At 34.6% G+C, this 13,876-nt stretch overlaps 2 protein-coding genes across 2 annotated transcripts; both read right to left on the bottom strand.

The window, feature by feature from the left end:
• On the bottom strand, positions 1 to 1,860 carry LOC139111734 (E3 ubiquitin-protein ligase HUWE1-like). Its single transcript, XM_070672203.1, has 6 exons — positions 1,855 to 1,860; positions 1,741 to 1,786; positions 1,439 to 1,647; positions 560 to 596; positions 141 to 328; positions 1 to 21 (listed from the first exon to the last, which is right to left on the bottom strand). The coding sequence occupies exons 1-6, from the start codon at positions 1,858 to 1,860 to the stop codon at positions 1 to 3; spliced, it is 507 nt and encodes a 168-aa protein (XP_070528304.1).
• LOC139111826 (E3 ubiquitin-protein ligase HUWE1-like) lies at positions 240 to 3,199 on the bottom strand. Its single transcript, XM_070672355.1, has 4 exons — positions 2,641 to 3,199; positions 2,481 to 2,540; positions 2,104 to 2,408; positions 240 to 1,996 (listed from the first exon to the last, which is right to left on the bottom strand). Exons 1-4 carry the CDS (start codon positions 2,747 to 2,749, stop codon positions 1,958 to 1,960), a joined length of 513 nt encoding a protein of 170 aa, XP_070528456.1. The 5' UTR covers positions 2,750 to 3,199; the 3' UTR covers positions 240 to 1,957.
• Between the last annotated feature and the right edge of the window lie 10,677 nt (positions 3,200 to 13,876).

Consider the following 13,876-nt stretch of genomic DNA (forward strand, 5'->3'; position numbering starts at 1 on the left):
TCACAGACGATCCAAAAGGATCTAAGTGACCAAAAGGAACTCACACAGTCACACCCACAAATCTACTACTACTACTACTACTAGAAATTAAAAAACAATTTAAAAAAAATTACGTAAAAATAATTGTTCTTTTCTCTTACCTCTGTAGAGAATGTTAGTTCATAACCCAAATCGGAAATATTATGTTTTGTTAAATAAACTAATTCTTTGTAAAAACTATAATCTTCGCTTTCCATATCAGTATGTTTTACAAGTATGCCAAGTATATGTTTATAGAAATTATGTGTAAAGTAACACTCTAACAGTTTATTATCATAAATAGCCTTAGCTACAAAAAGAAAAAGTTTCAAGATACATAGTGAAATCATCTGGCTCTAATAAGTTTTTGGTGACGATAGAATAAAACCCACCAATTATTCGACCCACAAATTTATAATAAGACAAATGGTTAAGATTACAATGCGATGATAAATTTATCATGTATGTTACTCGATCGCCAGGATTGACAGTAAACAAAGCATACATTGGGTTGAAGATCTCTCTCAAAATAATGACGTACCACTCTTGCAACAATCCTCCTGCATCTTGTCCTTCGCCTTTTAGAATTTAAAGTACATTTTAGTACTCAAGTATTTATAAAATTTATATAATTTTATAAAAGCGTAAAAAAATCCAAAATAAAAAAGAATTAATGATAAAAACGCGAGAAGAAAAGTTGCTGCCGTAAAAGGGGGTGTGCTCCAGAGCGAAGTGTTAAGCTGAGCGTCCGGCCGGAACATAGAAATGCACGAAAGTTAAGTGCAGCAAATAAAATAGTATCGCGGTGTGTAATATAAATAAATTAATTATTAACAAAATGTGTAAAACCAGAGTGTATAATTAATTATAATTAATAATAAATATTCCAGAATTAATACAAAAACAAATATCCTTTTCCATTTAATTCGCTCTTAAAACACATTAATCTCAAGTAAAAAAAAATTCCGGATTTAATTTTTGCAATCTTTAACCGGAAGATGCACTAGAAAAGAAAAAAAAACAAAAAAAAAACGTGCAGTATAAAAAATTTTCAACGTTCTGTCATGGTACATTTTATTAACACCTGGTCATTACACGGATATAAAAGAGCGATGATTCGTTGATTATCGCGTCAATTATTTCCGCTGCTCTTCCCGACAAAAAGAAAAAGTAATATAAAAAAAAAAGTATAATTGGACCGACAATCGATGCTCTGAGCGCTCCCAGTTAAAAATATGGCAATCGCAATGGAAGAAGACTTGTATCTTGAGCTTTAGTGTCTACCCGGAGATAGATTAACCGTGTGTAACTGCGGCTATGCCTACCTACTACTAACATTAGCAAATTTTACCTTCAAAAACGATGTAAAAACAATTTTTCCATGTATCAGTATTTTTTCGACGAAGCTTCATAAATAAACCTCAAAAACGTGGCCTCTACGAACGTAAATTTCAAATTTATTTTTTAACATATAAAAGTTTATTCGTTCAAGTTCCGTTCTAAAGTAACGTCTTTTCACATCAAAGTCTAACACCCTTGTATGATCCAATAATACAGAAAATGGCCCGTTTACTAATTGTAAGTGTGTAGTTTGCCGTAGAATTTGGTTAAGCACAGTTTTGTGTGTTTCTGTACGAAAAAAACACATTATTACATTAAATTAGCTTACTTTTAATAGCAACTGATATTCATTTATTAATTAATACCGAGATTAATACATACCAGCAAATTTGAGGAACTTTAGTTGATCCGGTGGCAATATTTTTGTCTGCGAAATTGGTGTAATATTCGTGTCCCACGAAGCATGAATCGAAGATGTTTCCGATTGAGAAGTACCTTCATTATCTAAATATATCGGAGAGACTGGTGCTAAGTCTGATATCACTTCTCGATTCTCGGTAGTCGCTCCCAGACGACTGTCGCGATCTCAAGACGTACTTCAAGACGAGTGCACTAAGAAGAACGCTTCCACCGCATGCTGTAATATTATAAAGCATGTATTTATATCGTACATATAATAATTAAAAATGATTCAATAACGATTTTTTTTAATTCAATTAAAATTTTAGATTTAAATTAATTTACCTGTAAAACAAGAACGGCATGATGATCAGGAGTATATTCTAATTCAAGTAAGCAAGCACTAAGGGTTTCCCACAAGTTACCTAATACTAAACTCTCACTTAACAATGGAAGTGTGGCTTTCTCTTCAAAAAAAAAAAAAAAAAAAGAACAAAAATTAAAATATAAGAACAAATATATTATAATAATGATGATTAATGTGCTCGACTTACCGTTGCGAGAGAACAACGTTTTTGCATTATCAAGAATTAAAGTACTTGTTGTTTGCGTTGTATTCATAGAAACATCAGTGTCCGCAATGGTGGCAGCTATAACAAAATATATTAATATTAAATATAAAAAAATTTAATTAAAAATAAATTTAAAAGTATAAAAGTTACTGGTTTCTGATGCATTGCTTGTTGTGCTCATATCCATGGCTGCCTCCGTTGTTTGATTAGCTTAAAAAAATTTTTTTTTTAATTAGTAAATATGCTAAACATCGTAAAATATAAAAAATATATTGCTGAAATAAATTATAATAACGTTATTTATGCATACATGTTTTTTTGGTGCTTGCTAAGCGCACAGCTTCTCTTATTTGCACAATAATCTTAAGTATTTGCAAAAAAAATGCCTGACTAGAAATTTTACTAACAAGAGCAGACATCGATTGTAATTGAAAGTCACTTCCGGCTTTAACTTTACTCAATGTTGTGACAATTACATTTTCATTAGTAAATCTGAAATAAAATTTTTGTTATAATTGTTACGTCTCCGACTCCGCGTCTCTTTTTTTCGACATATATTAGAAAATTTAGTTAAGGAGAAGGTAGACCGTAGTCCATTGTAATACAAAAGAAAACTTCAGAACCTTCCAGAAAGACAATTCATAAAACATTAACATATTCCGAAACAAGTTGTTGCGTGAAAGCATAAAAAACATGCAACAAATTGTAAACGGGCACCAACGAAAACCAGACAAAAGGAATTTATCTAGACATAACAAAAAAATCAAAACCTAAAAGCTCATAAATATTTCAACTCTGATAGCCTGTCCATCACAGGAAAAAAAAAACTTTTTCTTAAAAATGTAATTGCACATAAATCCTGAGTCTTAGAAAAACCAAGGGCGTGAGAAGCCCGTGATTACCGGAGTATGTGGTCCAGACAAAGCAATAAAATCAGGTAACAATGCGTCGTACGGATGGTAGAAATTTCCTTAGCATCTCTCTTTAAAAATAATAATAAAATTCTGGAAAACTCGAAAAAGATAACTCCTTGAAGCGGAAGTATCTTGTAGACATCTAATTCCTAAAAACCAATGGATCTCGGGAACTCCTCACCAAAATCTAGAAACTACGGGCGAAAACTTAGAAGTTTAAGAAAATAGAGAAGAGATGGGGTGCGAATGCCCAATAATTGTAAGATAGGAAAAGTGGAGGAACAAGCTCAGCAAATAAAAGATTTGAGTTTCAGAAAAGTGAAAATTCGGGAATAGTCCTCCCCTTTTCAAAGCATATAAAATCTTGTGTTTTGGCGGAGCATGCTCTCTTGCATCCCAGTTACAGCCGCATAAGTTTCTGTAAAACTATCGTGAGTGTCACTCAGTGCAAGATCGCAGAAGAAGCATCGAGAAGATCTCCTAAAAGTAAGTCTCAACGATTCATTATGTATTGTCGCGAAAATTGATTCCACTAAATGTATTGTTTTAATCAAGTGTTCTTTAATTTCAATCAAAGAGAGAAGGAATGTCCGAGTCGAAGTTCCGGAGTTTTGATTCTGTCCGTTGGATTCCGTGGTAAATCGAATGTGTGAGAAAATCTGCTTCCGAATATCGGATAAGATACGCTGTCGAATAACCAGCAATTTACGGTGGTTCACGCCGCAGAATATTGCTGAAAGTTTGGCGACTATCCACGGCTAAGGAATCGGCAAGCGATTCTCGCCAGAAATGAACTACGGAGATTCATTCATGGATGAGTTAAAAGCTTTGGAAATCGTCGGTGACGAGTCTCCTTCGCCCCTTTCTTTGTTAATCTCGTAAAATTCTGTTCAAATAAAATTAAAATACAAATTTTAGTGGAATCCAATAATAAGAAAACGATTAAGAAGAGCCGGGCGCGAAGAAATAAACAGATACGGAATCTGAGGGAGTTGGTCTGCCGTTTCTTTATTCAATATCTGCTCGCGGCGGCGCCAAGCGAGGAGGTGTTTGTTTCTTCTGCGCGCAACGAAGAGAGACCGTGGTCTCCACGTCCAGGCCCTCCGCCACCGTCGCCTATCCACGGAGACTCGGAGCCTTTATTCGGATATATCCCGCCCGAGGAATGTCCTAACATCCAACTCGAAACATCGGCCGGCGATCTTAATCTCTCAAACCAGTCCACGGAGCCGGGATCGGAACAATTCCGCCCCACGACTCCATCGTATACTCCGAATTCATCCTCATCTTCGAACCACGTTTTCCCGGAGGTGAGCCACGAGCCTGTTCCTCTCCTCTCTCAACGCGTCCTTTTCCGTTTGAACCCGAGGAAGCTGACTCTCTGGGCGAAGATGAATCCATCTCTCTCCCAGAAGTAGACTTCCCCGATCAACCTCCATCTCACGTCCCGAGTATTGAGGTTCTCGAGGAGCATCCGGAACCAAGAGAGGTTAGAGACCCTCTCCTGAAGCTCCTACGCAGGGTCTGTACTCCGTGGACAGATCCTGTTTCGGAAAGGGCCTACCCCATCAGCCCCGACCATATTGAACTCGAGGAGATCAGAAGACAGGCGCACGTTCTGCTCCTGATTCTCATATTTTTATTCATTACTCCGGGGTGGAAGTTCCTTTCCTGGCCCCGATGCGCCTAGTCGATCTCGTTTTCCCGAGAACTACAGCGAGGGTGATGGAAATCGAGGAGATCACGCTGGATTGATTCTCCGTCATATTTTGTTAAAAGACATTTATACATATACACATACACACACACAGTCATTTCTGTAAATACACTCGGTTTTTATTACAATGTTAAACTTATACTTATTAATTAGATTTAAATCATTTTCTTATTTCTTAATTTTTTCTGCCAGAACGTTGAATTTATTTTTATATTTTAAATCGAAACAACTAATGTTAAAATTGTAAATTCTGCCTGCCAAAACAATCAATCTTTTTTATAATTTTAAACGTAATGATTAGTATTAAATTTGTTAATTTTGTTTTGAAAATTCTGAGTTAATCATTTAATAATTACCCTCATTATCCTCCATAAGCAAATAATCACGCCTGGTTCTATCCCAGAGAATAAGGATTCACCTCCTTTCTCTAAAAAAAAAACCAACTACGCGCTCAATCTTAATCCGAAATTCTTGAATATTTAATCTGCGTGTAAAATAGCGTGGATTCGAATCTCGAATCCCACGCAAAATTCGGTGGTGCGTCAACTCCCTACCTTACCCACGAATACCTCCTTTCCTGAGGATTTCCTTCAAATAACCATCTAATAAAAATATAATTCTCCTGACGTAACACTTCTCCCCCTCCCCATTTCCAGATCTCATTTTCAATTCCATCACTCTCTGCTGCTTTTCCTTTTTTCAATTTTCTTATTACTTTCTCAAATTCTTCTCTATCTATGTCTTCTTCCACATCCCCCTTTCTCTCTCTACCCAATTCCCCTCCAACTCTCCATTCCACTCCACCTAGAATCTCTCTAAAGTATTCATCCCATTCTTCAATCTTTATTTTTTTTTCTATTTCCTTCCTCTTTTTCTGCCCTTGTTTACAATTTTCCACACTTCTTCCTCTGTTCTAATCTTTTCTATTTCCTTCTCCCACCTCACCCTTTCTTGCAATTTTTTCTTCTCACATAGCCTCTTATATTCTTCTTTCACCTTTTTATAGTTTTTCCCGCTCCCTTTCCCCTTTCTCCATTTTTGCAATTCTTCCTTAGCTTTACATTTCTTTCTTCTACATTCTTCATCCCACCATCTTTCTTTGGGTTTTTCCCCCACCTCCTTTTTTATTTCTCTTTTTACTAATTTCTTTGTTTTTTTTTAATTCCTTACTAAAACTTTTCCAATTTTCCTCCATTTTATCTTCTCTTTCCCTTCTTTCTTCATACTTTTCCCTGAATATTTTCCTCTTCTCCTCACTCCAGTCTAGTCTCGTACTCTTTTTCTTTCCATACTTACAACTTCTCCTCTTTCCTCCTTCCCCTTTTATCGTCAATATTAACGGCAAGTGGTCTGAATCCACTTCCTCCCCCACGTTCATTTCTATGATTTCTCTTTTTGTTTCCACGTTATTAACCACATAATCTATCACTGTTTTCCCTCTCCTCCCCACATATGTCCACTCACCCTCTTATCTCTCCTTGTACATTCATGGACTATTCCCCATCCCGCTTCTTCCAGAATTTTACAGAATTTTCTTCCTTCCCCTGTAATTTTTTTATCCTGTGTTTCCTTTTCCTTTCTTCCTTATTTTCATCGTCCCATAATCCCCCCTCCTCTCCCGTTCTCACATTAAAGTCCCCCTTTTGGGGGATCTAGTTTTGATTGTAATTTTATTTACTTTGTAGCAATTTTCATTTTGCGCGCTTATACTTGGCGCTTTTTTATACCTTTTTTTAAAAAAAAGGTAATCTTGGGAGGATTGAGAATTACGCGAATTCAATATTACAATAAACATTTTATGTTCTTTTTAGGGAGTCTAGTTTTGGGGGTGATTTTATTCATTTTATAGTAATTTTAATTTCGCGCGCTTATATTTGGCGGTTTTTTATATCACTAATAACCTCACACGTCAGTGACATGTCAATAAACTGACAATGAATCGATCGATAAATTATCCGCATCATCTAACGGCGCAAAAATGAAAAGAACGTTTTTTGGAGTCGACGACAAAAAGAGTTTTATTCTTGAAAGAAAATTTATATCGAGTTAAATAATTATCCTCTTGACGTAACATTACAATATGTAAAAATTTAGGTTCTATTGTAATATTTGATATTTGTACCTACGATATCTCAGCAACAAAATCTTTAAAGCTACAAGATTTGACAAGAACAATTGCAAATCCTATAGATAAAAAAAGTGATTTATAACTAATGGGTTTTTTTGATTACAAAACGTTACTGCGAACAAGATTGACAACGGAATCAGTAAGTCATTACACTGCTATTACGTTGCGTAAAGACAATTGCTAGATCGAGTATAACGACTTCACAAAAACAGAAAAACCTATTAAAAAATTATATGAAATTAATCCGCATTTATTGGTGTACATATAAAAATCGTTGTATCATTCGAGCAACAAAACAGAGTAAGAGTTTTACATTAAAATTTACGGCGCAACAAATTCTGAGTAGAGACTTTTGTCTTGAGAGCGTTTCAACACAGCCAAATATATAAATAAATAAAATATAATATAATATAATATAATATAATATAATATAATATGATAAAAAATAATATAATTAAATAAATAAAATAATAAATTAAAATATAAAAATAAAATATAAAAATAAATTATTATAATAAACAACTGTTAAAAGATTGCGTAACAGTTAATTATGACACCTTTTCTCGTTTCTCTAACCACGAAAATATTTGCATTGTCCGTCTTATGGAGCATTACTTGAAATACACAAGGGATCTACGACCTTCGTCTTGTGACTCTCTTTTTATTTCTTTTTCTAAGCCACATAAATCAGTCTCTTCTCAGATAATCAGTCGCTGGATCCGTTTGTCTTTAGAAGAATGTGGTATAGATACCAAGATTTTTTCTGCCCATAGCACTCGTCACGCCGCAACATCCGTAGTCGCTTTAAGAAAAGTCTCTACAGATATCATTAAGAGAGCTGCGGGCTGGACTGGCGAATTCAGAGTATTTGCCCAGTCTTATAATAGGCCGCTTCTTAACCCGGAAGATTTTAGCAGAGCGGTTTTGCTTACTTAATTTCAAAGTTCTTTTTCGGTTTTTTTGTACTCGGCTGTTTATAGCAGTACTATGTTTTTGTTCCAGTATTCACTATTATAAATTCCCTTAATTTGTATTACATACTCAATTAAACAACTGTTCCGGTTCCTTGCAACAAATCGCATTCTTTGAACAACTACTTAGTTCCATCCGGACGAGACACATAGGGCATAATTGATAAATTGAACGAACTTACCTGTAAAATTCGATTATAATTATGCCTGGTGTCTCGTCCGGATGGACGCCCATCCATCTCCTTTTTTCCCTGAATTCCATCCCCTTTTTTAAAGCGATTTGTGTCATGCTTTGTACTGATGAAGATCGCGCGGAAAATCGGCAAGCTCGTATGAGCGAGCTCCGCGAGATGGAGCCACCCGATTTTTTCATTTTGTGCTTTAAAATCTGTTGGTCAACGAGCGTGCAGGCATGCTACTACTTAGTTCCATCTGGACGAGACACACAGGGCATAATTTTAAGTCAATACGGCCATTGGTTTTTCAAAAATGGCTGGAGTAACAAAATCCGCAATAAAGCAACTATTTAGCTATTTAGCTACACAAGAGCACTAAATATGTGGACTTTGACGGTGTCCAGCCGGTGCTACAAGTCGCGCAGAAGGAGGGTTAAAAATTAAGCAAAATTCACACAAGTAAAACAGAAAGGCAACCACTTATGTAACAAAATAACAATCAAATATATTTTATAAAATATAAGCAAGAAATTACAAACAAATAAACATGAACAAAGAAAATAATATTATAAAGTAAGGAATAAACGGTCCTCTCATGCGAGGAACCGAGAACGTGACCGTTATAGATCGTGGCGCAATTTGCAGACTTATCTGAGTTTCGCAGGGCGGAAAGAAGCTGTTCGGTAGCAAGGCGCTATGGGGCTCGCAAGTGGCCTGGCCAGGCTTCGAAATGCAGTACTTAAAACACTGAGACACTCGATAAAAATGCACGGACTAGTACGCGAGAACAAAAAACGAAAAATGACAAGTATCGTGAAAGACGACAGCTCGTCGATGCGCTCGCAATGAAAGTCAGAAGAACTCTGGGGGCTCGGCTGATGCAACGAGCTTACAAGACCGATGTCTTTAGAATATGGACCGGGAAAGTCTCGAGAGATTAGCCGTTGCTAAACGGTTGTTAAAAGAAAGACCGCGAAATAAATAATGCTAAAAGAAAGGCCACAGTATGAGTAATTGTTTCCTTTGCTGGACGGTCGGCAAGGCAGCCGGTAGTGTCATCCGGAGTGCGACGTCGGTGGGATCTGCCACAAATATTTAAATTAAAAATTTAAACTATAATTATTCGATTGTGCTAAAGTAGCTGTTTCACTTTATAGACGTTAAAAAACATTTTTGTCTTTCAAAAATCGAAAAAAAAATAGCGGAAATTTGATATGCCGCGTTAATTGCCGATAAAAATATTTTATTTGATACTGCCAAAATAATTTTGAATTATTTTCAAGGTGTAGGGAAAGATCCCGATGTTTTGAAAAGTATGAAATTAAGCGCGATAAAATGTTTGAATATAATTTTGAACGTTTTAGCTTCAATCAAGACAAATCGCATAGTAGAAACGTTACAAAATACAAAATTTACAATTTTTTTAGATAAAACGTCAGATATTACAAATAAAAAATGTATGACGTTTCACGTTCGATACGTTGATCCAAAAACACTAAATATTTATTCGCAATTAGTAAAATTAATAAATTTAGATGCAAAAGATTTCAATGCAAAGAAATTATTTAATGCTTTCAAAACAAAAATGTGAAAATTAACAATTCCATTTCAAAACATTGTTGCTTTATCATGCGACAGTGCAGCTGTAATAAAAGGAAAAAAATTATCATTTAAAACACAGCTTGAAAAAATAAATTCAAAAATATTAACTCTTTCATGTCCATGTCATTCTATTGCGTTGATTGCAAATGCTGCATGTTATAAAATACCTTATGTTTACGAGAATTTTATTAAAAAAACGTTATATTATGTTAATAGTAGTCCCAAGCGCTCAGCAATTTTTCTTGAATTTTGCGACTGCTTTCAAGAAACAAGCCACAAACTATTAAGATTATGTAAAACGCGATGGCTTTCTCGTCATATGTGCGTTGAAGAAATTTTAGAGACTTGGGATACTATAAAACATTTCTTGACTGACATGGTTGTGAATGAGAAATCGAGTTTAACTGAAAACTTATTATGTATTATGCAAAGTATAGACTTAAAGGCAAAATTCTTATTTTAAAAATATGTTTTACAATTCTTTAATAAATTTAACATATTTTTTCAAGCAGTTGTAACAAGAATACATCTCTTGCATCCAAAATTAATGCATTGTTTGATTCAATTGTGTAAAAATTTTTTAAAACAAGAAGTATTAAAAAATGTACTTAATGTTACATTTGCTTTAAATGAAAATTGAGACATCCCTGGCTACCACATGTATCCGATCGGTGAGACGCTAAATGTTTTATTTATTTACTCGGAAACTAGGCTTCAGATAAATTTTTGCAAAAGGAAAAATCGTCTTAGAATTTTTTCTAGAATACGTACCTTCAGGCACTATATACTTATTTTAAATCGCCCTGTATACGCGCATTATCAAAATTGATAATTTTTAAAAATCGTTCTAATACAATTAATTTTGCTACATAAAGTTTTGTTTACTTCTAAAAACTTCTTGTATAAATAAATAAATAAGTTAAATAAAACTGCTTATCCGGCACCTTATATCATTTTTGGCCCACCAGGTACTGGAAAGACCGCAACTCTAGTGGAAACTATATATCAAGTAATTTATTGCATTTAATACTTAACATTTGGTAATGTATTTTTTGTAAACTTTATTTTTTTTTTAATTCTTTATTTTATTTTACTTTTTTGTTGATAGATTGTCAAAAAATTTCCAACGAGGAATGTATTAGTGTGTACAGCGTCTAATGCAGCAGCCGATGTAATAACAAAAAGATTGTTGGACATTATTCCAACAGATTTAATACATAAAAAGTATAGCACAAGTAAAGAATGGTAAGTTTCATGTTTGGTTTAACTTAATAATTTAATATACAGGGTGTCCCAGATCAGTAGATCAGTGGACGATGCCGTGAATGATAGGTAGATTTAATCGAATTAAAACGAAAAGTCCTTTACTATTTTGAAAAATTCGCAATAGTTTTCAAGAAAAAAATTAAAATATATAAAATGTATAAGCGTAAAAGCGACAAGGAAGCTGCGCGTGAGTGAGCGCGACAGGCGAATGACTAGAAATGGCACTGTCGTCTGTCGCGCTCACTCAGCCCACGCTTCCTCGTCGCTCTTACGCGTACATAAATTAATTTTTTTCTTGAAAACTATTGAGAATTTTTCAAAATGGTACAGGACTTTTCGTTTTAATTCGATTAAATCCACCTATCATTTTCGGCATCGTCCACAGATCTGGGACACCCTGTATACAAGGTGTCTCAGCCCATGTGTAAAATCATATACAGATAGGTAGGTCTTGGGGAGATAAGTAAAAAAGTTCTTTAACGTTTTGAAAAATTCTCAATACTTATTGAGAAAAAAATTAATTTGTCTAGCGCAAGAGCGACAAGGAAGCTATACGTGAGTGAGCGCGATAGGCGACGGCGCCATTCCTAGCCATTCGCCTGTTGCGCTCACTCGTCCACAGCTTCCTTGTCGCTCTTGCGCTAAACAAATTAATTTTTTTCTCAATAACAGTTAAGAATTTTACAAAATGTTAAAGAACTTTTTTATCTATCTTCCTAAGACCTACCTATCTGTATAGGATTTTACACATGGGCTGAGACACTCTGTATATTTTTAATTTTAAGTAGAGATTTTTAAACTTTATTACGCAATTAAATTTTTTATCTTTAAATCTAGTTTTTATTGATAATAACATATATTACTTAATTGCGGTATAAATTTTACAATAAGGAACGTATAATTAACTCGAACTAAGCTCAGTTTATTGTAAAATAGGAAGGACAAAGACAAAAAGATTCGACCATATCCTTTTTCTAAATAAATTTAATCAATTAACGTCACTATTAATTAGTTAAATCACGATACGGGCCCATCTGTCAAATTGCATGGGTTCCGCCATATTGGCTTTTCGCTAAATGTGCCGCAAAATGTGCTATAGACCACATTTAGCGGCATATTTAGCGAAAGCCTATAAATGTGCTATAAAAGTAAGCTCTGAATAATTTTTTCGAGATAAAAGCGCACATTTAGGCTAAAAGGGACCGTCACTTTTAATGGTGCCTTTAAATGTGAGCTCTTAATAAGACCACATTTGTAAAACTACATTTATTGTTAAAAATTCATAATTCTTGTAATGACAAAAATCTACTCGGTTACGGAATATAAAAACAACATCTTCCTGCCGCTGTAAAGTTAGCACCTCATTTTCAGAATTTCGAAAATTATTTTACAGTACTATTAGCAACCGCGAGAGTACTAGAGTTCCTTATAATTGTTATACAGAGTACCGATAATTTACATTTAATAAATAACATTTTAAAAAATGAGGTGCTAACTTCCCGTAGCACCGCAAGTTGCAAAAAAAGTAATTTTCTTTACAGGATTTTACAGTACTTTAAGAGTACTATAGTTCTTGATACTGTTTATATCGAGTACTGCCGACTTAAAATTATTAAACAACTTTTTAAACTCATCTTCAGCACCTCATGTTTGTAAAGTGTGAGGTGCTGGCATTTCCTAGCGGTTTTTTCACAGTACTCGATTAGTGCTATTAACTCGGAGTTTCCGATACATTGTTAAAAAATTGAAAAGTAGTCATTTTAATTGTTTAAACAATTAAAATGATAATATTTCTAATATACATTACAATCTGGAAACAAACATGTGCCCGTGATTCACGCGGGCCGGCTGCTGCTGGGAGCCAAATTTCCATCATTGTTATAGGTATGGGTGGAGATACGATCGTTTCGTCTCGTGCCGATACGATAACAGCCGAGCACGATTGTCTTATTGTTAAACCGACGCGTGGGGGTACGAAAGCGGACTCGACTGTTATCGTATCGACTCGAGACGAGACGATCGTGCCTCCACCCATATCTATAAGCACTGTTAACTGGTAACGGGTAGAAATATCAGAAAGTCAGAACTACAGAGAGCACAGACTGCGTCTTATGTTAGTAGCGATTCGTACCGAGAGTCACTGCCCGCATCGTTTATATCAAAACGTTATAAATTTGCGCTTGCACATTACTTGCGTGTTTATAAATCTTTTCTGTATCTCATTAAAATTATAGAAAAGTTGGTACTTTTATTTATCTTTTCTTTAATTATTAATAATCATGTACGACAAAACGATTCTTTTAGAAATGCTATTAAAAGACGATTATCGTACTCTTGACAATGACGGAAAACCATATCCACCAACTGCGCGTGTTTATAGTACTATTTTAGATAAAATGCGTGAACGTGATTCAATTATTTCAGCCAAACATATTTATGTCATTGTACGCCAAAATCGAAATGGATATAATGATATTTTGCAGCGTCATTTTAATATTAATTTAAAAGATAGACATACATTCAGTGACGCTCGCGATTCAACAAACAGTTCTACTTAATAAACACTTCAAATTCTCAAATTTTACATTCCAAAAAATTTAACATTATTATTTCTGCGGAAAAATAGCAGTTAATGAAGCCAATAAAAAAATTATATAATAATCGCGTATATTCGGTTTTACAATTTGGTTGGACTGATATCGTAGCCGAAAAGCTTTGGCAGCAGCAAAAGCTTGATTGCGTTATTAGTTTTAAAACACATAAAGTATATAT

This window comes from Cardiocondyla obscurior, linkage group LG25, assembly GCF_019399895.1.
Source record: "Cardiocondyla obscurior isolate alpha-2009 linkage group LG25, Cobs3.1, whole genome shotgun sequence".
Classification (NCBI taxonomy): Eukaryota; Metazoa; Arthropoda; class Insecta; order Hymenoptera; family Formicidae; genus Cardiocondyla; species Cardiocondyla obscurior.